The 23,776-nt window shown below is 41.8% G+C and overlaps 1 protein-coding gene across 21 annotated transcripts in view; it reads left to right on the top strand.

Annotated features, from left to right (window-relative positions):
* dst (dystonin) overlaps positions 1–23,776 on the top strand; it is a 120,013-nt gene that overhangs the window by 57,313 nt on the left and 38,924 nt on the right. For 19 of the 21 annotated variants that reach the window (XM_042502032.1, XM_042502033.1, XM_042502024.1 and 16 more), the window contains 22 exons: positions 182–4,135; positions 4,484–4,630; positions 4,719–4,934; positions 5,008–5,151; positions 5,239–5,475; positions 6,870–7,022; positions 7,579–7,812; positions 7,929–8,213; positions 8,797–9,345; positions 9,583–9,759; positions 11,463–11,586; positions 12,564–12,772; positions 12,915–13,232; positions 13,363–13,529; positions 13,660–13,816; positions 14,629–14,755; positions 14,935–14,985; positions 16,432–16,667; positions 16,828–16,957; positions 17,346–17,545; positions 17,990–18,488; positions 19,400–20,868. In XM_042502032.1, coding sequence (XP_042357966.1) covers positions 182–4,135; positions 4,484–4,630; positions 4,719–4,934; positions 5,008–5,151; positions 5,239–5,475; positions 6,870–7,022; positions 7,579–7,812; positions 7,929–8,213; positions 8,797–9,345; positions 9,583–9,759; positions 11,463–11,586; positions 12,564–12,772; positions 12,915–13,232; positions 13,363–13,529; positions 13,660–13,816; positions 14,629–14,755; positions 14,935–14,985; positions 16,432–16,667; positions 16,828–16,957; positions 17,346–17,545; positions 17,990–18,488; positions 19,400–20,868 — 9,783 coding nt within the window. The remainder of the gene's footprint in view (positions 1–181; positions 4,136–4,483; positions 4,631–4,718; positions 4,935–5,007; positions 5,152–5,238; positions 5,476–6,869; positions 7,023–7,578; positions 7,813–7,928; positions 8,214–8,796; positions 9,346–9,582; positions 9,760–11,462; positions 11,587–12,563; positions 12,773–12,914; positions 13,233–13,362; positions 13,530–13,659; positions 13,817–14,628; positions 14,756–14,934; positions 14,986–16,431; positions 16,668–16,827; positions 16,958–17,345; positions 17,546–17,989; positions 18,489–19,399; positions 20,869–23,776) is intronic. The other 2 variants (XM_042502016.1, XM_042502031.1) reach the window with 2 other exon arrangements.

Raw genomic sequence — 23,776 nt, 5'->3', positions numbered from 1 at the left:
CGCTCTCCTGTTGCAACCCTGATGCGGTCTTGCACTTGTGCACATGATGTTTAACATGCCCTTATTTGTCTGGTGGTGAGTATACATTTTGTCTTGCTTTTGAATACTAGACATATTGTATATAATTCAGATTTTGTGCTGAAATCAGTTCAGTAATTTGATACATTTTCATTCCCTTTAGGATTTAAAATCCAGTGGGGCCAGGTTGCAGGCTGGACCCATGAGTGAGATTGATGAGGTAACTGGGATCACCCTCCCAGAGGTCCAACCTGTGTCGTCGAGCCTTTTTCAGTCTGAGCCGCATGTCCATCTGGATCGAGACGATGTTTACAAATCCACCCTGAACTGCTTGCCAAAGTTCATCAAAGCCAGCAAGTGCATCCAGAGTTCACATGTCTCTTCTGTGTCACACTCTGACATAGCAGCAGCGAGGGAAGGGTGTGAAGACCCGATTATCAAGATGATAGAGGTCAAAGAAGTCAGCGATGGATTGGAGGTGTGCTACACAGGGGACACGCTGACCCTGGAAAAGGCTTTTCAGAGCGGTTTGATACCTGCACCTGTCTATGTGGAGATTCTTCAGAGGCAAAAAAGCTGTCAGGACATGATGAATGAAGAGGTCGAACCCTGTGAGGTCAACAGACTGATATTGAAGTGCCTCAGCCGGAATAAATCACTGACATCAGGGAGGGGTATTAACACTCTGAGGTCTTTTTGTGATGGTTTAAGTGATCAGGAGGTCATGTCAGAGGACGATATGAGTGATGGGCTGAAGGTGGACGCAGCAGTTCAGTGTGATTTGATGAGCTCTAGTAGCACACTCATTGTGCTTGAAAATCAGCAGCAGTTTTTGGGACTTGTGTTGCCTCCTTCTGGGGGAATCCAAACTGTGTCCACCTCATTCCAGCAAATCACCACTGATGAGTTCACCAGCACACTTTTCAGTAATCGGGAAAAGATAGCAGCTTTTTACATTCCAGATATTTCAGAGGTGATGGACTTTAACTCTGCGGTTCAGAATGGTTTCATCGACACTTACACAGCAGAGGTTTTGAAATCTATAGAAATTCCTGATGTGTTTTCTGACGTTGATCAGCTCAATGACAAGTTCTCATCCTGGCTCATGTACAAAAAACTCAAAGCTGATGGATGTCATCACGCTGCAGATTGCTTAAAAGTTGATAACATCCCGAATCACGCTGAAGCAAAGCAGTTATTCATCTCCTATCTAATGTTGAACAGTTACATGGATCCAGAGTCAGGACAAAGGGTCCTGGTACTCGATACACAGCTGAGTAAAATGGTTAAACTTTTTCTTGAAGATTCAGTTCTTTCTGAAAACACTGAGAAAAATGTAACTTCTCTGACTTTAAATGTTGGTGATCTTTCAGAGCAGGTGGATTTAGACATACCGCTGCACATAAATGAGGAAGCAGAAGAGTTGGTGAAATACACGCGACACACATTTGATCCTCATAGTTTTGTTTCGTCAGTCAATGGAAGAATCAGCTTCAGTGACAAACTATATGCAGATGACGAGGCTCTACATCTGTCTGACAGTGACACTGACATGGAAGCCACAGAGGCAAGTGTAGTGGAAGAAATAGTGTGTCAAAACAACACAAACTGGACAAATTCGGATGAAACTGGAGAGAGAATTTCTGGGAATAGTTCCCAAATTGATGTCATAGGTGCTGATAGTGATGGTTTTCCAACTAATCCAGTGACGTCAGTCTTGACCACTCTATGCCCTGTCAACAGACAGAACGTTGGCTCACCATCAAGTCTGTTTCACTCTGAGTGTACGCTAAAATCCCACCGTCAAACACTACCGTACTACGATGCTGAGTCACTTTGTAGTGAATCTGAAGGTACAGATTTTACCCAAGATGAATTTTTATGCTCTGAGGACATGTTGAAGGGTGAAAATGAGCAAGGCGATACTGTTCATCTCCTGAAAGTGCAAACAGAGGAAGGATACATTTCAGGTGTGACCTCAGGGAGTCATTATAACATGGAGGGAGCCCTTAGTCAGGGCCCAGAAGAGACAACAGTACTGAAACAGCTTGACCTACAGTCAGATGAAAAAGGAAGTGTTGAGGGAGATGAAGAGGACCCAATGTCTGATGTTAAACAGCCAGCGTCATATGAATCCATATCGTCAAATATTTCTCTTAGTTTAAAGGAACAGCAGAGCCTATTGAGGTCTGGTTGCAGCATTAATGTCAGTGAGTCAGCAGATGACTTAGAGCCTGAGGCCAGTATTTACAACCATAATCTGTGTTTCATCAGTAATGAAGGTGAGTACACGCAGACTGAGATGAATGTTGCTGTCATGGTGCTCGATGTGACCAATGAGGAGGCTGACAACAGAAAGATAGACAGCGATAATGGAGATACAGAGAGAGATTGTGAGACCACAGGAAATGTAGGAGAGATGAGTAATTATCCACATCATTCCCCTCCTGCAGTTAGCGAGTCTCTGATGATCTCACCCGCCTCGTGGAGTCAGGTTACTGCAGAGTTTGGTCATTACATTGACAAATCGCCTTTACTGGCTGAAGACAGTGACTCACAGGGTGTAATCAATAACCGGCCAACAGATTCAGCTTTTGTTGTAGAAAACGCTGCTTCAACTTTGCTGTCATGTCCATCTAGTCCGAGTGACAGAACCTCCACTGACCCAGAAACTCAATACACCACCTCCATTAATCACTCTAAATCCGACAGCTCACTCACTGACAATGATTTTCCCATTGCTGCGCATGATGCCCAAGTGGGAAATCAGACTTTCAGTGAGAGTGAATTAGACATGTGCTCATCACATTGCGATGCGTTGTCGAATGAAGGTAGAATAGCGAATGACAGGAGTGCGGTTCAGTCACCTTTGGATGACGAGCCAAGTATAGATTACTCATCGTCCATGAATTCGGTCGAAAGTGAAATACTCTCAGAATCTAGGGGTTACTATGACAACAGCATTGCAAAGGATGGCAGCAGAATCACATTACCTCAACAAACAGTGCTTCATTCAGAAAGTGATTTTAGCGTTGGCTCTGAGCCCAGCTGCACTCAAAATGGTCAGAGAGTGCTTGTTGGCGAGAGAGCTCCACAGTCGCCTGTTGTTCCCGATGAAGTCACCGCTACAAACGCTATCAATCTTAAGTGGTTTGATGGGCGAGATTCAGATCACGACACACTAACTACCACCACAGTTTCTCTTGAAACGGCACTGTTTGATGAAGATTTGTCAGGTTCACAATACAGTGGTGCAGAGGATGTTGAGTTGAGTACAGAGAGGCAACAGGAGGACATTTCGGATGTCTCCAGTAATGCGGAACAGATCTGTGTGTCGAGAAATGCACAGACAGCACAGTCAAGTGATAAAGAAAGTGCAGATATTAGTGAAAATATGTCAGGACAAACCGAAGTTGGAAGATTAGGTGTGTGTGCTTCTGAGCATCTCCAGGCAGATTTCATGTCAGGCAACTGCGTTGCATCTTCAGCTGCGTCTGGGATTTTTACTGCTGTAAGGGCACATGTAGATGACGAGGAGGAAATGATGGGGCCTGATGTCAGTGATTTGCAAAAGGCACAAACTCGAGATATTGAAAACGCTATTGCTGTGGTTCAGGATACTCCACAACCTGAAGAAGAAGATGGTGCTCATGACAGAGACAGTGCTCATGGGCTTATAGAAAGCAGTCACCCCGACCTTCTCATGGATCTGATGAAGCAAAACGGCCTCAGTTTGAACAACAAAGAAACAGGAAACTCAGAACTGATAATGCAGGAAGAGAAAGTTGATGAAAAGGTGGTGAAGGCTGATGCTCCAAACATCCAGCTGCAGCTGCTGCAGGTTCTTAAGACTGTTTCTTCAAGCCAAGACCTCTCAATGCTTCAGGAGGTGATGGACACTCTAAACAGCGCTCTGGGGGGCGACTCTCTGGTTGCTGACTTTCAGCAGGAGCGGCGGCACACACTGGAGAGCATCAAAGAGGAGAGCTCAGAGGGGGAAGATGAGGGGTCAGCAGAAGACTCAGGTCGCTGTTGCTCTGCTGCAGAGAGTCACGAACCTTCCCCTCAGTCATCTAGCAGCTCAGATGCCTGCAAAGTTGAGGAGGTTAAAAAAAAGGTATGTTTTGCGTTGTTTATGTGTTCAACACTTCAAGCCCTCCAAGTGACCATTTGTAAGTCAATTACACAGCAACATGTGACACTGAATTTGTAAAGAAACTGTTTTTCCGGCATGTCTGTGGAAATCCAAAAATGGAGCAAAATTCTTGGTGAGTTGAAGCCATAGGCGATCATGTTCAACAACAGCCAAACTATGTCAAAATATTCATTTACACATTTAACACAGGGTAAGTATTTGATATACACATGGTTACTTGGGGTGTGAAGTATTCCTTTAAGTTAACCCCCTCCCTTAGTTCTGACACGTGTAACATCTTTTCCACTTTTGTGTTGTGTTTATCGTCAGCTGTTTACCATCCAGGATTATTTGGAGTGTGTTGGGAGACTGCAGGATCACGCTGATGTTTTAGAGGATGTCAGAAAAGATCTTTTGATCCAGACACACATGGGAAACAACATGGAAGAAGTGCAGATTCAAATAGAGGATTTTCAGGTTAGAATTGAACATTGTTAACAACTTATGTGCATACATTATACATTATATGCATTACTTCCTGACCAAATCTGTTTTTTTTATTCAGTCTCTGGAGTCCCAACTTTCTAGATTGTCTGGTGTTCTGACAGCAGATTTGGAAAAAGCCAAACAGCTCTTAAATTCTGCTGATGAGGACATTCCCATTCAAATCCACCAAGATTTGGCCTCGACATATCTGGATTTAGAGCCAAATTTCACTGCTGTTTCCCAAATGTGTGCAGAAAGGAGTCAGTCGCTCATTCAAGCAATGGAAACGGGGAAGGTCAGTGCTCATTGCAAGTCGTTAAATTGACGTAACAGTTGTCAGCCATTGACTACTTTAAATGTGATTTTAGGCACATCTGGAATCAGCATACCTGAAACATCTCAGTGATCTTGATGAACTAGCAGCTGTCATCCAAAGCACCTCAGAGATGTGTGACGTGGATCTGAAATCATGTGATGTGGACGCACTGAAACATCTGATTCAGCAGAACAGGGTATCTAAAAATACATTTAATTAAAAACATCCTGTATCGACAGTTACTACAAGAGCTTACTCTGCATGTTTCTGTCTTTTCTTCCAGGACTCAGAGAGCAGTCTGCTGAAAGAAGCCAGGCTCAAGTTAGAGGATGTCACATTCGATATTCAGTGCTTTATTTCTGAACACGCTCAGTTCCTGAGTCCAGCTCAGAGCAGCTACCTGCTAAAGTTCCTCAGCACCACACAGCGAGCGTTCAGGGATCAGACGGAGAGGCTCGTTACCCAGAGGAGCGCCTTAAATGTCCTACTGGACACCAGGGAGAGGGAGAGCCGGGAGAAGGTCTGCCTGTGGATACACAATCAAATATCACTGATGTGTCCCTTAAAGGTCTAGTGTGGAGGATTTAGAGGGGTATATTGGCAGAAATGGTATTTAATATAATAATAATGTTTTCTTCTGTGTATAATCCCCTGAACAGAAGAATCGTTGTGTTTGTGTTACCTTAGAATTAACCATTCGTATCTACATAGAGAGGCCCTCTCCTATGGAGATGGAGCCACGTTTCTACAGTAGCCACTGTAGTTAGCAGACCCTCCGTGACGAGCAGCGTCGTAAAAACACAGATTTTTTTAAAATATGAAACTGCTTTTTTCAGTGTTTTTACTTGTTTTAATCACCTGGTTCATTTGTTTCGGCTCCTGGTGAAAACTCAGCTGGTTGCAATCTGCAGTCCTCACCACTAGATTCCACTAAATCCTCCTAAATCTCACATGCTGGACTTTTAACAAAAGAAAACCAAATTATATATATGTTTTGCTGAATGAAAATTACAGTTGATAATTAATGCTTATAGTGCATGTGGAGTGAGCCCTATAAGCCATGTTACTGATCAGATTTAAGCATTGGTAGTATCGTGTGTGGATTCTGAAAAGTAATGTATGATAACATAATGTTCGGGTACTTGTCATATATTACATTACATTACATTATTGGCACACAGATTTTTACATTGGATTGAGGTCTATGAACCTCTGACATCCGAACAATAATGATTAATCAGCTCAAACACTTCAAATATAGAACTTCTGTCTTGATTTTCTTTGATATGATTGAAAATTAGAATTGAGTATTAAAGTATCCCAGTGTGTATAGTTTCACCATAATATTTCAGAGTGTGTTTAACTGTATTCATTAGTGAATGTTTGGCTTTTTTTCCAGGATTCAGAGTTCAAGTTTTATTGTGAATGCCTAAATGTTTAGGATTGATAACAACATTGCATGCTCAAGTGCCTGAACACTCCTGCAGACTAACTCTTTGTGCTGGTTGTATCCTGCAGGCCTTCAAGACACTCGTGAACAACTAACAGCGGACAAAATGTACCTTCCCTGTTGGGACACTTTCAGTCACAACAAACCCATTAACACACCAGACGTACTGTGCTTTTTACCATCACGAGACCAAAGTGGCAAATGGCAAAACAGCATGTTTACAGCATACTAGATTTTTGCAACATTATGATGAAGGAAAATGTGTCCTAAAGCAGATTTTGCATGTTACCTCTAAGTGCTTGAGTAGTTTCTTCTGCCTTGTTTTGATGTTTGTGTTCTCAAATATTGACTGGGCTGTTCACACCACAGGAATAACCCTGATTGATTATGTGTGGATGTGAATGTGTTTATTGGTAGCCTTTTGTCGCGATGTTTACTTTGTGTTTTTTATTCTTGTTCGACAGTCTTTGCTGGAGAAACACAAGGAGTTTACAGAGAAGTTGGAGGAAGTGTGTGATAATCTCACCCTGACAGAAAACCAGCTGATTGGTCACCAGCAGCAGGCCGAAAATGCTGAGTGTGTCACAGACCTGCAGCAGTACCAGCAGGAGCACCAGGTTTGAAATGCATTTCCTTTTAAGAAGCACAGTATGTGTCCAAGAATTCAGTGTTTTTTTTTTTTTGTCAATTTCCATGGGCAGATTATGGTACAATGGGCCCCTAGGCATGCAAAAGGGCCCACCACCTCTCGTGGAGCAAGGCGCAGACTTTTGCTGGTTTTAGCTCTTTTTGCTGTTATTGTTTTGTTTCTCTTTGTAGTTATCAGTGTGTTCTTGTTTTTTTCTGTGTCTCTTTGTGGCAGATTTGTGTCTTTTAGGGTGAATTTTTTTGTCTTTTTTGGATTTTTTTAAAGTTGTTTTTCTTCTCATTGTAGTAATTTTGTCTCTGTAGTTCATTTGAATCTCTTTGTAGATGTTTTTTGTCTCTTTGTAGATGTTTATTTCACTTTGTAGTTCCTTTGTTTTTAATGTCGTTTTGTATGTTTGTGGTCATTTTGTGTCTCTTCCTGGTCAGTACTTGTTAATAGGAGTGACATTTGCAGGTGAAGGCTAAGAGGCCCCTGTGTCAATAATATATTCATGTCTATTTCTATTTCTCCCGTCTGATCTCAAGGCTCTGCAAAAAGATGTATTGACTAATGCCAGTGCCTTGAATGAGGTCATCACCAGTACTAAAAAGTTTCTGGAGGAAAACCGGAGCAAGCTGACACCAGATCAAATCGCCATCATCGAGGGTAAATTAGAAGAGGCTAAAAGCAAAGCCAAGCTCATCAACCAGCGGGCTGAGGAGTCCAGGAAAGATCTGGAGAAGGTTGTTACCACAGCGATTAAACAGGAGAGTGAGAAGGTCAGAGTTCACTTTTATACTATGTGTTGTCTATAAAAATTGTAATGCATCATATCGTGTTGATTTTGTTCACCAGTCAGTATTTTGTTAATATGTGAATCCATCTGTCTTTCCAGGCTGCAGCTGTTGAACGGCTTGAAGAGAGTAAGAACAAAATCGAAGGTCTCTTGGACTGGATATCCAACATAGGGAATGAAAACGAGAGCACTCTGGATCAAACTGACCATATAAGTAAAGAGAATGGAAACCTGCCAGAAGAAACTTCAGCCACGGGACTGATAAGAGAGGATGACGATGCCAATGGAAACGCTTTACAGACCACTGGAAACGATTTTGGCAGCGAGACCAGCGGGAAGAAGGATGCCTCTCTGGACCTCGATAAGCAGTATGACAGGGTCAAGGTAGAGTTTGTTTGCTGCGAAAATGTAAAGAGGGAATTCTCTAAAGTAGTTCATACTTACATGTGGGAGTTTGTCGCAGGAACTGACTTTCTTTTCAGCAGTGCACAAATTAGTAAAGGCAGATTATCATGTTTGAATCTAAAGCTAGAGGAAACAAGTAGCAAAGAAATGCAGCGATTTTAAAAGTAACAATGCAATCATATGTTATTATCAATTTCTAAATCTGTCGAACAGTAAATGCCAGTAATTAAAAAGGCTTAAGTTTTTATTTTTACTAGAAAATTAAAGGCATACACATCATGAAATTTTACATGTTGCATTACAAAAGATGGAGATAATGGGATGGATTAAATTGTTAAATGTAAATACAAGTTGTGCAATATGTAAAAAAAAAAAAAAGATAAACAGCTAGTTTGGTAATATTTAGCAGACTTGAAATTTGAGATAAAACAAAGAGGAAATAGGACTGGAATCTTAAAGCTGATGCTGCAGATTTGCATTTAAAGACAGACAAGAGGCAAGAAATAGTAAATAATATTTTACAATGCTCACACACGTCCTCACACTTTTATTGTTCCTGCAGGCCCGTCATCAGGAGATCCTGTCCCAGCAGCAGGACCTGATCATGGCCACCCAGTCGGCTCAGGCTCTGCTCGACAAGCAGGCCAACGTGCTGTCTCCAGAGGAGAAGGAGAAGCTGCAGAAGAATATCCAGGAGCTGAAGGGGCGCTACGAGGCCTCGCTGACGCAGGCCGAGCAGCAGATGAAGCAGGTGCAGTGTGTCCAGGAGGAGCTGAAGAAGTTCCAGGGTGACTGCGAGGAGTTTGAGGGCTGGTTAGACCAGGCAGAAGGGGAGATGGACAAGCTTGGCGCTCCTGAGGGCTCCCTCAATATCCTCAGTGATAAACTCCAGAGACAGAAAAGCTTCTCGGAGGATGTGATTTCCCACAAGGGGGACCTTCGCTTCATCACCATGTCGGGACAGAAAGTGCTGGATGTGGCTAAGGCCTGTGGATTGACTGACTCTGCAGCTAAAAACGCTCTGCTGGATGTGGATACTTCAGGAACCTGTTTGGCTGTCAAGGACAAGTTGGATTCAGCAGCTGGCAGATACAAAACGCTACATTCACAGGTATTTAGGCTGCAGATGATCTGTTTGCAGTTACCGATTCTTGCCACTGGGGGGAAGCATTTGTCTCTGTTGAAAACCAAGTGGTCACACTACCATCTGTAAGCACTGTGAAAGTGACAGTGCCAGAGAAAGAGACAGTTTTTTATTTAACGATTATTATTATCTTTACGAATTGAGCCTGTTCTGTTCCGAGTGTTTTATGACACAAACTGTATAATTTCATTTCCTTTCTTTCAGTGCAATCAGCTCGGCAACAACCTCAAAGATGTGGTTGACAAATACAAGAAATACAACGACTCGAGCGCTGGTCTTTTGAAGTGGCTCAACAGTTCAGAGGAGGAGGCCAGGAAACAGCAGTCAGAGGCCATAGCAGCAGACCCTCAAACACTACAGAAACAGCTGGAGGAGACCAAGGCAAGAAAAACTACAAGCCAGGGCTGTCATGTTTGGGCCCAGTCTTTGTAGCAAGTCCAGTGCTCAGATTTATCTCAGATTGTGGTCTTATTTTATCTAGCTGTACAATTTCTTTCATATTTCTGTGAGGCCAGCATAACTCTTGAAGCCAACACAGGAATCATGTGAAAAAGGCCTTTTGATCTTTCATGCCGTGAAATACTTTGCATTTTGACGAAAACTGGGTTTCAAAAAGGGTAGTGTTTTATTTGTCCTCTCCCCAGAAAGAATTTACCCTGAAGTTGAGATAAGACCAAACTTTATTTATCCTGAGGGAAATTACTGTACAACAGTTACAACACAACACTGCAGCTTTCATCGACTGAACATTGAGGGGCAGGTCAGGTCTCTTGATATTGAGTTGTATGGTTTGGAGATGCAGGAGTACTGACATGGAAGCTAAGCAGTGTGCTGCTGTTGACGGGAGCAGAGACAAAATGTATTTTAGCCAGTTTAAGAAAGACACCTAGAATATCAATAAGTTAAGTGTTTGCTACATTTTAATTATTTTTTACTACTTTACCTCGCTGTTGGACAGCAGATGGTGCACCAATGCTTCTATGTCTCTATTCAAAGCCAGACTCCATTGAGAAAAACAGTAATTTAACATTGCTGAACACAGGAGCTGCTGGTCTAACACTGCTTTGATCTGTTGTTTTGTTTGTGTTATTGTGTGAGTTTTTAGTGTAATGTGGTTAGTTTAGATTTGCCAGTGCCCACAATAATCCAAACAAACTTGCTAAATTGAGGCAGTGGTAGACAAGCAATTTCTGGGTTCACTGAGCTTAAATTACTATTTTTGCTCGGTGGAGTCTGGTGGCTTTGAAAAGAGTATAAACAGAGACTTGAAACTGTTATCGGCTTCCCTGTCTGAAGAGGATGTCTGCTGCAATGGATGTGCTGAAAATATTGTCATTATAGCATACACCTAGGACCACCTGGGACTTTTTTAGGTGGTTAAAATATGTATTATTGCTGCCTCCCATCCACAGCAGTACATTGCTAAGTATCTGTACTATCCCTTTAATAGATATTAGGCATTAAATAATCCAAGTAAAGGCTTAAAGAAGAACTTTATTAAGAAGTAACACATGCAGAACTTAAATGGGCTATAAGGTCACGGCATGTTAGACCTGCCTTACCATATACAGTGTTTCCACTGACTTAAGTACAGCATAGCTATTTTTAGCTCACTGTTCAAATACAAACCCACATGTGAATAGTTTACTCTGGTTATTTGTAGCCCACATACTCCTGCCGGAGGATAAGAAACGATGCTGTCTCTGTCAAAGCTTTTGGCAGCAGTGAGCTTCAACATTTCTCTGTAGGGAGGTAGTGCCTTACAGCATCGATATGCCCAGATAAGAGGCGCCTGTGGGCCAACCAGGGAATGCTGCACTTTCAGCTTTGGTTACAAATCACTGCAAAGAGTCCTAATCCTTCCTCTGAGTGTAATAATCCAGGCAGACAGGTACATCTAAACATATCTGTGGCATGACTCAATATTTCCAAAGATATTCTCCAGACTTTCATGGACATCATCATTTTTATCTTCAATCCACAACATGAGTTAAATGCGTAATCTGACAGCGTGTATAAATGTTGACAGAAGATGTGGATTCAGTTTTATTCTCTCTGACTTCTTTTTACTTATTGATCCACAGGCCCTACAAGGTCAGATGACAGGACATCAGACTGCTATTGATACACTGCGCAAAGCAGCTGAGTCTTTGGTAACATCTGAAGGAGACCTGCTGAGCAACTCAGACGAGATCCAGGAGACAGTAGGTGAGGGAAAAATCAAAGTTGGGAGCCCCCTCCACAGAATATCTGAGAATTCAAAGGGACAGTTCACCTCCAGATCAAAATGTGTATTTTGTCCTCTCTCCTCTTGTGCTATTTATCAGTCTGAACTGTTTTGGTGTGAATTTGCAGAGTGTTGGAGATATTGGATGTCTGCCTGTCTGTAGTTTAGAAGACAGAAAATAGTTTCCACATGAAATTGCTCACAACGACATCTGTGGATTATCTTGAGTAACCAGGTCATGATTTCTGGATAGAGACATTGCTGTTGAGTTTTTCAAATGCATTTTTCAACGCTTTTTAGCACCACAAGCCGAGTGCCATCTCGTTTCATCATATATGAGATGAGGCAGACTACTCTACGGCCAATATCTCCAACACTTGGCAACTCAAAAACAATCTAAATTGATCCATAGCTCTACAGGCAAGAAGGAAAACATGCAGTTTTGAGTCTTGTGAGTCATCATTGACACTGGGATTAAGATTTTGGCCTTTCAATTTGCAAAATGAAAGATGCCAGACATGAAATGCTTGACAGTTTCAAAAGGAAGTATTTCAAAGTACATCTTAAATTAATAAATCTCATAGCCCTGCAAAATGTGTTTTGCAACTTGTAAGCTGGTAGGTTGTTGAACAAGTGGACTGTCCATTTGTAGCAAGCAAAGATGTCCTCATGCCCTAAAGTGTCCACCATCCCTTCTCTAAAATTCATTGTGAAGTGTGGCTGTTTAAGTGACTCATTTGTATCCAGTCACTTGTTTCTTGGCTTACACTTAAAAATGCTTTTACTCCATGAAAATCTTAGCTAATGTAATCCTTTTCCATGGTTGCAGTCCTAAGAAACTCGTAAATGCCAAATAAATTTCTGCGTTGGTTTAAAATATTTATCTAACAATGTGATGCAAACAATTCGAAACTGTTGAGTTTTTAAACATTACCTGATTTGTTTACCTGCGTTGTAGACGACATAGTCGAGCGCTACGACAACCTGTCCAAGTCTGTGAGTGATCGAAATGAGAAGCTGCAGATCACCCTGACTCGCTCCATGAGTGTCCAGGACGGCTTGGATGAGATGATGGGATGGATGGAGGGAGTGGAGGCCAGTGTGAAAGAGAAAGGACAAATTCCCCTGGACTCTGCATCCATTGGAGATATCCTCAGCAAAGAAGTAGTACGTAGTCTTGTCATTATTTTGATAACTCAATCCTGTATCTATTATTTTATGTTGTCTGTGGTAAATCTGGACTTTCACCAGCTTCATATTTACTTTTTTATTAGCAATTAAAACTGTTTTTCATGCTGTATTTTTTAAGGCATTAGAGCAGGACATAGCAAGTCGCCAGAGCAGCATCTCAGCCATGAAAGCCAAGGTGAAGAAGTTTGTGGAGACGGCAGATCCCTCTGCTGCTGCTCTTCTGCAGTCTAAGATGGACGGCCTCTCCCAGCGTTTCACTGATGCCTGTGACAAGCACAAGCAAAAAGTTTCCCAACTGGAGCAGCTGAAGGAAAAGGTGGAAGAATTTGAGAAAGTCGCAGATAAAGTTCAGCAGTTTGTTGTGAAGCGTTCGCAAGATCTGCACGAGACAGACGGGCCGGGGAAAACTTTCAATGAACTGTCTCAGCTAATGCAGGTAACTGTTGTGCTGAAATTGTTTACCACCATAAATGGATACATCTGGTGTCTTAAAGCAATGTGACGTTTGCATCAGAAATGTATTTTTGTACTGCAAAGAATGACTGACAATTTTAATTTAACTGTAGAACACTAAAGCTGAGATGGCTGAACATGCCAATGATTTGGAGAAGCTGAAGAGTCTGTCCAAAGAGCTGTCTGAAATAAGCCCAGATGGAAACAAAGCCCAGATCCAGAGCAAGATGGACAGCCTCTCGAATATTTTCAGCACCTTCACAGACACTGTCAAAGAGAAGTAAGTTGGTGCATGGGGAGGGTTAAAATAAAGTATTTTTTATTTCCACTTTAATGTCTTTTTCCTTAACTGTAATGTTCCTGAAATGTACAGATGGAAGCACGATATGACTGATTCTTGTCTACTGCAGGGAGGAGGAGGTTTCATCCTGTCAGGACCAGCTGGGAGAGTTCAGATCTGCAGCTAATGCTCTCACCAAGTGGCTGGAGCAGACCAATGAGAAAGTGCCTGCGGTTAAGCCGAGCAGCAGTGTGAAAAGTCTGGAGAAAGACCTGCAGACAGTCAATGTAAGTCAGGACATAAATAAAAAATCTATTTTAGTTCAGTCTCACACAGAGTGATATTTAAATGGACATTTTTTGCCCCACGCCTGGCAAGTGGGGTACGAAAAATAATTTTTTATAATGAGTCCTTGAATAGTCTTCTCCCTGTCACTCCCATGCTGCTCACTGAAGTGGGTGTAGGATGCTGATGCTTTTATAACAGCTCCTATATATACTGTGGGCTTTGCACATATTTTGGTAGGCACGCCCTGATTGGCTGGCTAAGTTTGTGCAAACATCAGTGGGTGGATGTGTGCTCCTGATTGGAGGAGAATATCACCCATCAGCCCATGTTAAAAGACCTAGGGTTACAATACTGTAACCTTGGTTATTCCCATATATATTATGTTTAACTGCACTTTAAGTGCTGGAACAGAAGCTATTGATGTTATACTTTTCATCTGGCACAGTGGAGGAGTCTATGTGTTTTGCAACAGATAGATGTAAGTGTGTTTTTAAAGATTAGAGTCCCATCCTCCCTAAACTCCCAGACATCCCAGCCTTCTTTCTCTGCCAACTAATGACGGATGGATGGTACATGTTTACGCAGGACAGTACTGGGAGTGAACTCATTGTTGTCCAGCAGAGAGACTATTAGCTTCACAAGATGTTACAGAAAAAGATCACAGAAGCAGATCATGAATCTAGATAGAGAAGCTAAAAATAAAAAAAGAAATGTCATCATACTTTTCTTCTTGTTTATCCCACCTCTTATGAGACTTTTCAAACATCAACTTTTACTTTTATATGTTATGAATGCCATTCTTTTATCTTAGGGATTATTAGATGAGTGGAAATCCAAAGACCCTGCTGTCCAAGACCTGAACAGCAAAGGATCGGAGCTGTGCAGTCTCATGACTTTCCTCACATCCCCCGCCAAAACAAAGACTCATAACAAGTCAGGTAAACATCAGGGCACTTAACCTCCTGTGTTTGAATCATTCAGTGGGAATGGGAAGCATGGTGTTTGGGCGCACTTCTGAGTACTGTATACTCACTAACCATGGAAAGATCTTGCGCCAACAATCCTAGACAGTCTGCCTGTCCTTTTACACAAGCTTTGTCTTATGTCTTTGCATCAGCTCTTACTAATGGTGGTGGTCCAGCGAGCCATTCCTACCTAACCAATAAAGGTAAACAAGTGTGTATGTGGATGCTGCTGTGAAATTACATTGTTTGTGGTATGGTGTGTGGGTGTTATGGCAGGTTTTCAGAATTCTGTTATGGCTGCAGTGGCTCTGTGCCAAAAACTAGCAACTTTGAAAGATCACCTAAACAGTATGTTCAGATTATGAGTAATAGTGTTACAGGAGCAAGCAGAAGCCAAAATCCATAGGGAGGGAGTTGTTTCCCTCATTTCCCATCAAGCTGTCTCATGAATTAATCAGCATTGAAAGGCACAAACAACCATTTGAAGGACACATGATATGATTAGATAGGAGATATATCCATTAGGCCTCATGTAAGAACATTTTTACTCTTATCTCTACCTCTCTTGCTTTTTTTCCATGAGGCTTGTTCCAAGTGAGATTTACAGAATCCCTTGTAACTGCAGAAACTTGTGGCAAATTTCTCATTTCATCATGATGAGTGCCACCTTTTTCATGAGGAGATGCATGTTCTTATCATTTAATCATTTGTATATTCAACGCTCTGTTTTAAGACAGGTTTCATTCGCAAAAATCTCACACATCAACAACAAGAAGAACATCACAGTGCAAACTTAAAGTCCTGCTGCCATTATCAATGGGCAGATGAAAACGTATTATATTTGGCAAAGTAGTAGTGTTACAAGACTATCCCAAAATTAGAAAGCATTACTATAATTGTTAACACCATGTCATTATAGAGCATCATGAGGACGGGATGGTTTGACATGAACTTAAATGCAAGAAGATGTCTTGCAAAACTGTCCACTGAGATGGCTGAGAGAGAAATACATATTATTTATATACATATACAGCCGCTGGTATGTGAGCACAGTGCATTAGTGTGAGTAACACTAATGAACCGTAGAGGTTATTATGCCAAAAGACATAGAAATAAGGTCTTTAAAAGAAAAAAAAGGCCTGCATACACATCACATTGACACAATAAACAAAATACTTATCTTACAGTAAGTTACAGTTTTCATTTTTTATTTAAAGTTTTATTGATTTAATTGTGATTTAAAGGGAAACAGTTCTTAAGCCAAACAACAGTTTTTCCCCATGAGCAGTCAGACCAACATGACTTGTGCGACTTGTATTGCTAAATGCATGTCTAGATGTCTTAAACCACTCCTATGTGTCATTTATATAGGTACATGCAGACTTGTTGGTTACTGTTTGTAAACATGCTCTCTAGTGAAAGTGAAAGCAAAAGCTGACCCCAGATTCGCTGTCTTTTTTTACTGAATTCATATCAGCGATTAAAGCCAATAGTTTCCACAAATGCTTGAATCCAGGGTGGGACTCTCCCCACTCATATTCTGAACATACTGTACCATAAGGCTGCTATATTAACAGCGCCTCACTCATGATAACCTCTTGATGAAACACCTGGAAGAAACTTAATAGAATTAAATTTGATGTCCTCAGAGTTGATGGTAATTCAGCAGAACATGTCATTCGTCAACGATGGATATGCAAGCCTTGGCGAAACGCTGAAGAGTCGGGCAGCAGAGCTGAGTGATTCGGTGCAGGAGGTGAAAGACGCCCAAAAAGAGACAGACAACATTATGAAGTGGCTGAAGGACATGAAGAAGACTGCAGCGTCCTGGAACAATGCAGCCACAGAGAAAGATTCAGTAAAAACACAGCTTGAACAGCAGAAGGTACAAAAGTCTTTTTGTTTTGCAGCAAATTGGACTGTTTAATTATGTACAGAAATTGCACACAATCCTCACTGACTTTGTTTGTTCTGCTGTGAATGAGATGGTCACAAGACACCCAAGTTGGAAATCCCAGGATGTAAATTTCTTTTTATTATCTCAGGTATTTGAGGCTGACATGAAGGAAAAGCAGGATCAGCTCCAGAAGCTCAGAGAGAAACTCCTCAACTTGATTAAGACTCATCCAAACTCCCCTGAGGCTGCAAAGTGGAAGCAGATGCTAGCAGAAATAGGTATGCAACAAGGTGTTGTCTACAGATGGCTCTGGGTAATTTATGTCACTGAAACTGTCAGAGGTATGTTTAATCCCGCTGATTAAAAATTTACCTCATTATGGCACTGGCCTTTATTACAAATACAAAATAACAAATATGAGATGTTAGAGCAGGTGCATTAGTACAGAAGTGTTTGTCTAGTCATCCACCCACCACACACATGTAATACATGTTAACAGAACATGTCTCTGCACCAGCCCTCTGCCACAGCAGTTAAATTAGCACATTCATTGAGCCAAGTCCTGCACGGTGGGAGGTTTGCTGGGAAAACAGTGGGACAGTGGATAGAAAGGTGCTGCTTTGCTGACTAATGCAGACTGGTGTAATTGTTTGCCCCCCTGCTCAGATGCTGCTTGGGCAGATATCAGCGGCTCTGTAGAGGAGAGGAAGCAGCACCTGGAGCAGTCCAACAAGAACCTGGACATCTTCCAAACAACTGAGTTACAGCTCGGTCAGTGGCTGTCAGAGAAGGAGTTGATGATGAGTGTCCTCGGACCTCTCTCCATAGACCCCAACATGCTTAAAATGCAGAAGCAACAAGTTCAGGTAAGCATGGTGCAAGTGTTTGGACACATTAAAGTTTGTGCGTCTCTGAAAGGGAAATAAAAAAATACACATTTTCTTGTCTTATCTGTAGTGTAGTGTATCAATCTGGATTGTTTTGGAGTGAGTTGCAAAGAGTTGGAGATATCGGCTGTAGAGGTGTTTACTTTCTCTTGAATGTAATGGAACTAGATGGCACTTTGCTTGTGGTGCTCAAAACAATCCCCGAGTAACCGAGTCATTATTTCTGAAAAGAGACTTTGCTGTTGAGTGTTTCAGTTTTTTCAGTGTATTACTGTTTTTGTGCTTTGAGCACCACAAGCAGAGTACCATCTAGTTCCATTATGTTCAAAAGAAGGCAGACATCTCGACAATCGATATCTCCAACACTCTGCGATTCACACTATTCTGACTGAATGTTCATCTTGATTGATTTTTGTCATGCAGATCCTCCAGAATGAATTTAAGAGCCGCAAACCTCAATATGAGCAACTGGAGGAAGCTGCCTCCGCCATCCTGAGCTCCTCAGGCAACCAGGACCCCTCAAGTGGGAAGCTGGTGAGGGAGCAGCTCGCTACCGTCACCCAGAAGTGGCAAGGTCTCACAGGACAGCTGGACCAGCGAGACAGCCTCATCGACCAGGCCGTGGTAAAGACGGGGCAGTTCCAGGAGTTACTGAGGAGTGTCAGTCAGACTGCCACTCAGCTGGAGAATCAGCTGTCCAACCATCAGGGCCACAGCACCCAGCCTGATGCTGTGAAGAAGCAGCTGGAGGACGTCCAGAACATCTCGGCACAGCTGAGAGAGGAGAGGAAGAAGCTGAAGGAGGCTGAGGCCATCAACACAGAGCTCACAGCGATGGTGACCGAAGACTATCTCAAAGCAGACCTGGCCCGGCAGCTGGAGAGCGTTAGCAAGCCTTTCAAACAGCTGGAAGAGAAAGCAGGTTGGCCTTTTAACTTAACCTAATAATGTGATGTTGTAATGTTTGGAAAGAAAGAATCATTCTATTTGTGTTGAGTCACACTAAAAATATATTTATTCTATGACAACGACTTCCCAAAAGGCGAAATTATAATAATCGCAATCACTCTTGTGGTGGAATGAAACTCTGGCTTTACTTTCTTTGTTGACTTTTTCATAAAAAAAATGGTGTCCAGTTAAGTTATCTGAGAACTGCCCACTTAATAATATCAGACATACAGATTAAAAAAAAAGTAATCTGCAGCGTGGTCCTGATACCTTTTGACAGGGCTCAAGAAAAAAGATTGTCCGTTTGCCCATGGCAAGTAAAATGCTACTTTGGGCGAGTAAATCTGGCAAGTCACTATGATAAAAAATTGATTTGTTTAATTTTGCATTGGGTTTTTTTCGTTGGCGATGACGGAAGTAGCTAACAAGTGAGCAATCTCACTTTCTTCTCCTATCTTTTGAGTGTTGCACATACCAGCACCGACTAAGCACTCACATGAAAATGGTGGCAGTTGCAAACAATAAATAATAAAATAGAGCGGGTGCCCCATGTACAAAGGCTATGTCCTTGCTGCAGCAGCCATTGGTTCGATTCCAACCTCAGCCCTTTGAAGCCCTCTTTCTTTCTCTTTCATGCTATAGCTGTCCTGTCAGATAAAAGCAATAAGCCCCCAAAAATATCTTGAAAACAACAACAACAACAACAAAAAATTTGTATGGGGGGCAAGTAAAAATGGATTTTGGGCATGTAGATATCAGACCCACTTGCCATACCGGACAAAATAATAAAACATTAACACTGAACCCAGCCTTTTTTAGTTCCACTTTTTGCATGAGTGGTATTGCAGCATTTAACTCAATAATTTCCTCATTTCTCTGTTGCAGCAAAACGGATTGAGCAGCTCAATTCAACCTTTGCCAGCTCTCAGCAGTTCCATCAGACCTCCAAAGACTTCCAGTCATGGCTGGGTGAGAAGCTCCAAGACCAGTCGAAGCCCCCGTCCATCTCTGCTAAAGCGGACGTCCTGCAACAAACCCTGGAGGAGCACAGTAAACTTCAGAAGGCTCTCAGCGAACAGGAGGAAGCTTACAACACAATTACTGGGGAAGGGGAGATGCTTCTGCAGAACACTGACGGTGCAGAAAAGTTGGCACTGCAAGGGCAGCTGACTGCACTCTCCTCCAACTGGGAGGAGGTGAAGAAGAGCTCGGTGGAGCAAGCTGAAAAAGTCCAAACTGCTCTGCAGAAATCCCTCAAGTACCAGGAGCATGCAGAGAAGCTCAGCTCTTGGATTCAAGAGTGTGAAGCGAGCGAGAGCCGAGTCAAACTCACGGTTGATCCAGTTGCTGTGGAGAGCTCCATCTCTCAAGTGAAAGCTCTCCAGAAAGATGTCGACAAGCACAGAGGGATGGTGGAGCAGCTCAGCACAGCTGCAGATAGCCTCCTCGAGGTGGCCAATGCAGACACTGATGCTATCAAAGAGGAAAAGGCAAGCATTTGCAAAAGAGTGGATAATATAGTGGAAGGTCTGCAGAGCAAAAGGGAGTCCTTGGAGAAGATCTCACACACGGTTAAGGAATTTAATGACACCTACAAAGAGGCAAAGGGTCAGCTTGAGGGGGCTAAGAAGCAGGTGGATAACTATGAATCACAGGGAGCTCAGGCACACAGCAACAAGAACCTGACCAACATGAAAGCCCAACACAAGAGTTTAGAGGGACTGCAGAACCAAGTGGAGCACCTGAAGACCTTGGCCAAAGACCTTGTGGTGGATGTCCCGGATGCTGATGGGGTGACAGACCTCCTGCTCCAGGCTGACAGCATGGAAAAAGACTACAGCAACCTCAACAAGAAGCTAGAGGAGACGTGCCAAGTGTTGGAGGGTAAACTGCAGGGTATCGGGCAGTTCCAGAACAGCATCCGTGAGATGTTCACCCGATTCACAGACCTGGACGATGAGCTGGACAGCATGGCTCCTGTAGATCTTGACTTAGCTTCTCTTAAAGACCAGCAGGACAGCATTCAGAGCTTTGTGGCCAAGCTGCAAGAGCTGATAGCCAACACAGCCAACGCTGGAGACAGCTGTAAAAAGATGCTGGAGACTGAAACCTCACCTGACCTGTTAGGCCTGAAGAGGGACCTGGACGCTCTGAGCAAGCAGTGCGGTAAACTGCTGGACAGGGCCAAAGGCAGAGAGGTGCAGGTGCAGAGCACGCTCACCAAACTGGAGGATTTGTACGGTAAACTCCACCAAGCAGAAGATAAACTCTGCAGAGCTGTGGACAAGGAGGCTTCCCAGGAGGCGGTCGGCATGGAGACAGATGTCATCAACCAACAGCTGGAGGCTTTCAAGGTATGGTGTCCCCAGTGTAACTTTAATTTGTTTTTGTAGACCAACACATGGAATTTCATTGAATGAAATTGGTTAAGGGGGCTCTTTATGATATTGAGAGCATATCGATGATTCAGAGGTTGTCTGCACACGGCTCACAACATGGAAGTGACTGAGATGGCATCTAGCAGCAACTCGATAATGACATCTCCATATCAGCATAACTGCCATATGAGCCAGTGTAGAGCATCAGCAATGAGTTAACCAGTTGGATACACACACAAACACACACAAAGCTGGACCAACAACCACAACAAAAAAAAAGAAGCTCAGATTACAACGTACACAGAAGGAGAATAACTTCTTTCTCTGCTCAGGACGCAATTACTCCACTTCATCATTACATAGCATATTGTTGTGTATTAATGCTCAGAATGTCTTATAGAGAGCATCTGCTGATTATTTTCTCCAATAATGTGTATAACATAAAAAAAAATAGTTAAAAATCCCCTCACAATGTCCTAGAGACCAGAGTTATTTCTTTAAATGTCTTTTTGACTGACCAACTGTCCAAAAATATTAAATTCACTCTAATGTTAAGACAGGGAAAAGCAGCAAATTTTCACTTTTCAGAAGCTAAAGTGAGAGAATGTTTACATGTTTTACTTAAAAAAAGACTTAAAAACTCAATCACATATCAGTATAGTTGCTCAATAGTTTTCTGTTCATCAACTTATTGATAAATCCCCTAATCAATTTAGCGCATATAGATATCAAATGAATTACAGCTATGCAACACTGATTAAGACAGATTTAAAAATAAATTGCAGATGAACTTTGTGTTTAGTAATGAAAATAGTGGGATGACTTCACAGCTGAAAGCAGAATGTTGTTTACAGTAACTAATTAGAGCAAACATAACATTATTTTCTAAAATTAGATATTAGAAAGCGCAGCTTCCACACATTTGATATGTATACTATTATCATAATCTTTTTTTAATCCAAAGATTGCGATCAGTGTGACAAATGCATTCAAACCAGCAGTTACTGCTAAATGCTGTTTTTATTATAACTATGCATGAATCAATGTAAAAAATTGTATGCTATATGCTTCATGGTCACTTAGGTTTCACACATATTTTCAAAATCTGAACATTTTAAGAACTTACAATTAGTATTTTAGATGCTTTCTGTCCACAAAATGTTGCGTCAGGGCAGATTACCAACAGTCACTGAGCACACTTGCTGTATACATGGCAATCCTCAGGGGACTGCTGGTTAATTAAGGGCATCTGGTGTTAACAAAGAAGCTGCGGCCCGTACACAGACATGGTGCAGGAGGGATGGACCGTCACAGCCAGGTGGTCGCCAGCAGGGCGTTACTTGATTCAATGGTCCCGATAATGAAACTGGGCCTGCGTTCTGATCTCTCAACATCGATATTGTTGTCACGCCTGAACCTTCACAGGCTTACATTATCTCAGGCTGTTGGCCTAAAGTAGCCGGGTGTTCATTTGACCAGTCTGACATGGACACTAGTTAGTAAAGTGATGGTTAGTTATCATTCAAATGCTCTGAAACATTTATAGTTTTACTGCTGGGCTGAGTGTCAAGGTGGTAATATAAATATAGATTTTATAGTTGGTACAAAGTAGGGATGTTCTTATTGACTAACTTCCCCAGTTGACTAGCCTGAAAGTAAAAACAAAAAACTACTCAGAAAACATTTAAAATAGAACACAATTTATTCTACATGGTTAAACATTGTCCATAAAAAAATATTGCAAAGCATTTTTTTTGCAAATCATTAATCACATTTTTCCGTAACCAAATCATATTTTAAATGCCACTGATATGTGCATTATGAATGTTGCGCATTATCCTAAAAACATGACAACAACCTTCTAAATACAGTAAAAGTTAACAAATAATAATAGGCCTACTAAATCTTCTGAATCTTCAGGAAATGTGACAGATTATTACAATAGCACTTTTATTTAGTGAACAATCACTCCACAAAAAGCAGTAAGAAAAAAATCAGTCATCAAAAAAGTATTAATATGTAATTTATATGTATTTATAGATAAAATAATAATAATTTTATAATTATAATATGTTTAACTGAGTATTAGTATTTCAGTTAGGAGAGACTTTTTTTTATTTTTTAGATTGAAATATAATTTATCACATAGTCCATAGAGTAAAAAGTAGTTTGGGGAGTTGATGCCATTGTGACGTTTATATTTAGAGGATAGAGATGCCATGATTATTTTTGGAGTATTCCCCTGTTGGAGTCTCGGCACTGGTGGTGGAGGTGAAGAGGGATGACTGAAGGGTGAGGATGATGGGGTGAGGAGCAGTAGATGTGCTGAAGACTGAGGGTGAATGAGGCGGAGGAGGCTCGCGTCTGTTTGTCCTGAAACAGCAGCAGCGGAGAGGAGAGCATTTTTAAATTTGACAGCAACAATATGATTGACTTTGATAGTTAGTAGCAAAATCTGATTAGATTTGAAGATGCTGGAGTGAGGCAGAGAGATTACTGAACTTCTACAAAGCTTCATTTCTGGTGCCCATGAGCGAGGGTTGTAACATTTATTCGACATGTTCACTAAATTGTGCTCATCCCTAATACAAATCAGCCCAAATGCCAATGACGATTATAATCCCAAATGCTATATCTTTAGGCTTTTGTCTGCAGTATTACAAATGTTTGGGCTAGGTAAATTCAAGTTAGGTAATTGTATATACAGTGCTACGGAGACACCAAACAGCTTCCTAATTGTCCTAATGATCTGTTTTCCTCGTACTCTTCATATTGTCTATAAAATTGTCTTTGTTAGTATCAGTGAGGGATAAAAAAAACAAGGGGCAGCCATTAAAAAGACTCACAGACAGATGCAAAATATTTTAAAAGCCTGTAAATTCCT

This window comes from Plectropomus leopardus, chromosome 15 (assembly GCF_008729295.1).
Source record: "Plectropomus leopardus isolate mb chromosome 15, YSFRI_Pleo_2.0, whole genome shotgun sequence".
Lineage (NCBI taxonomy): Eukaryota > Metazoa > Chordata > Actinopteri > Perciformes > Serranidae > Plectropomus > Plectropomus leopardus.
This window is presented reverse-complemented; position numbering and strand designations above follow the sequence as displayed.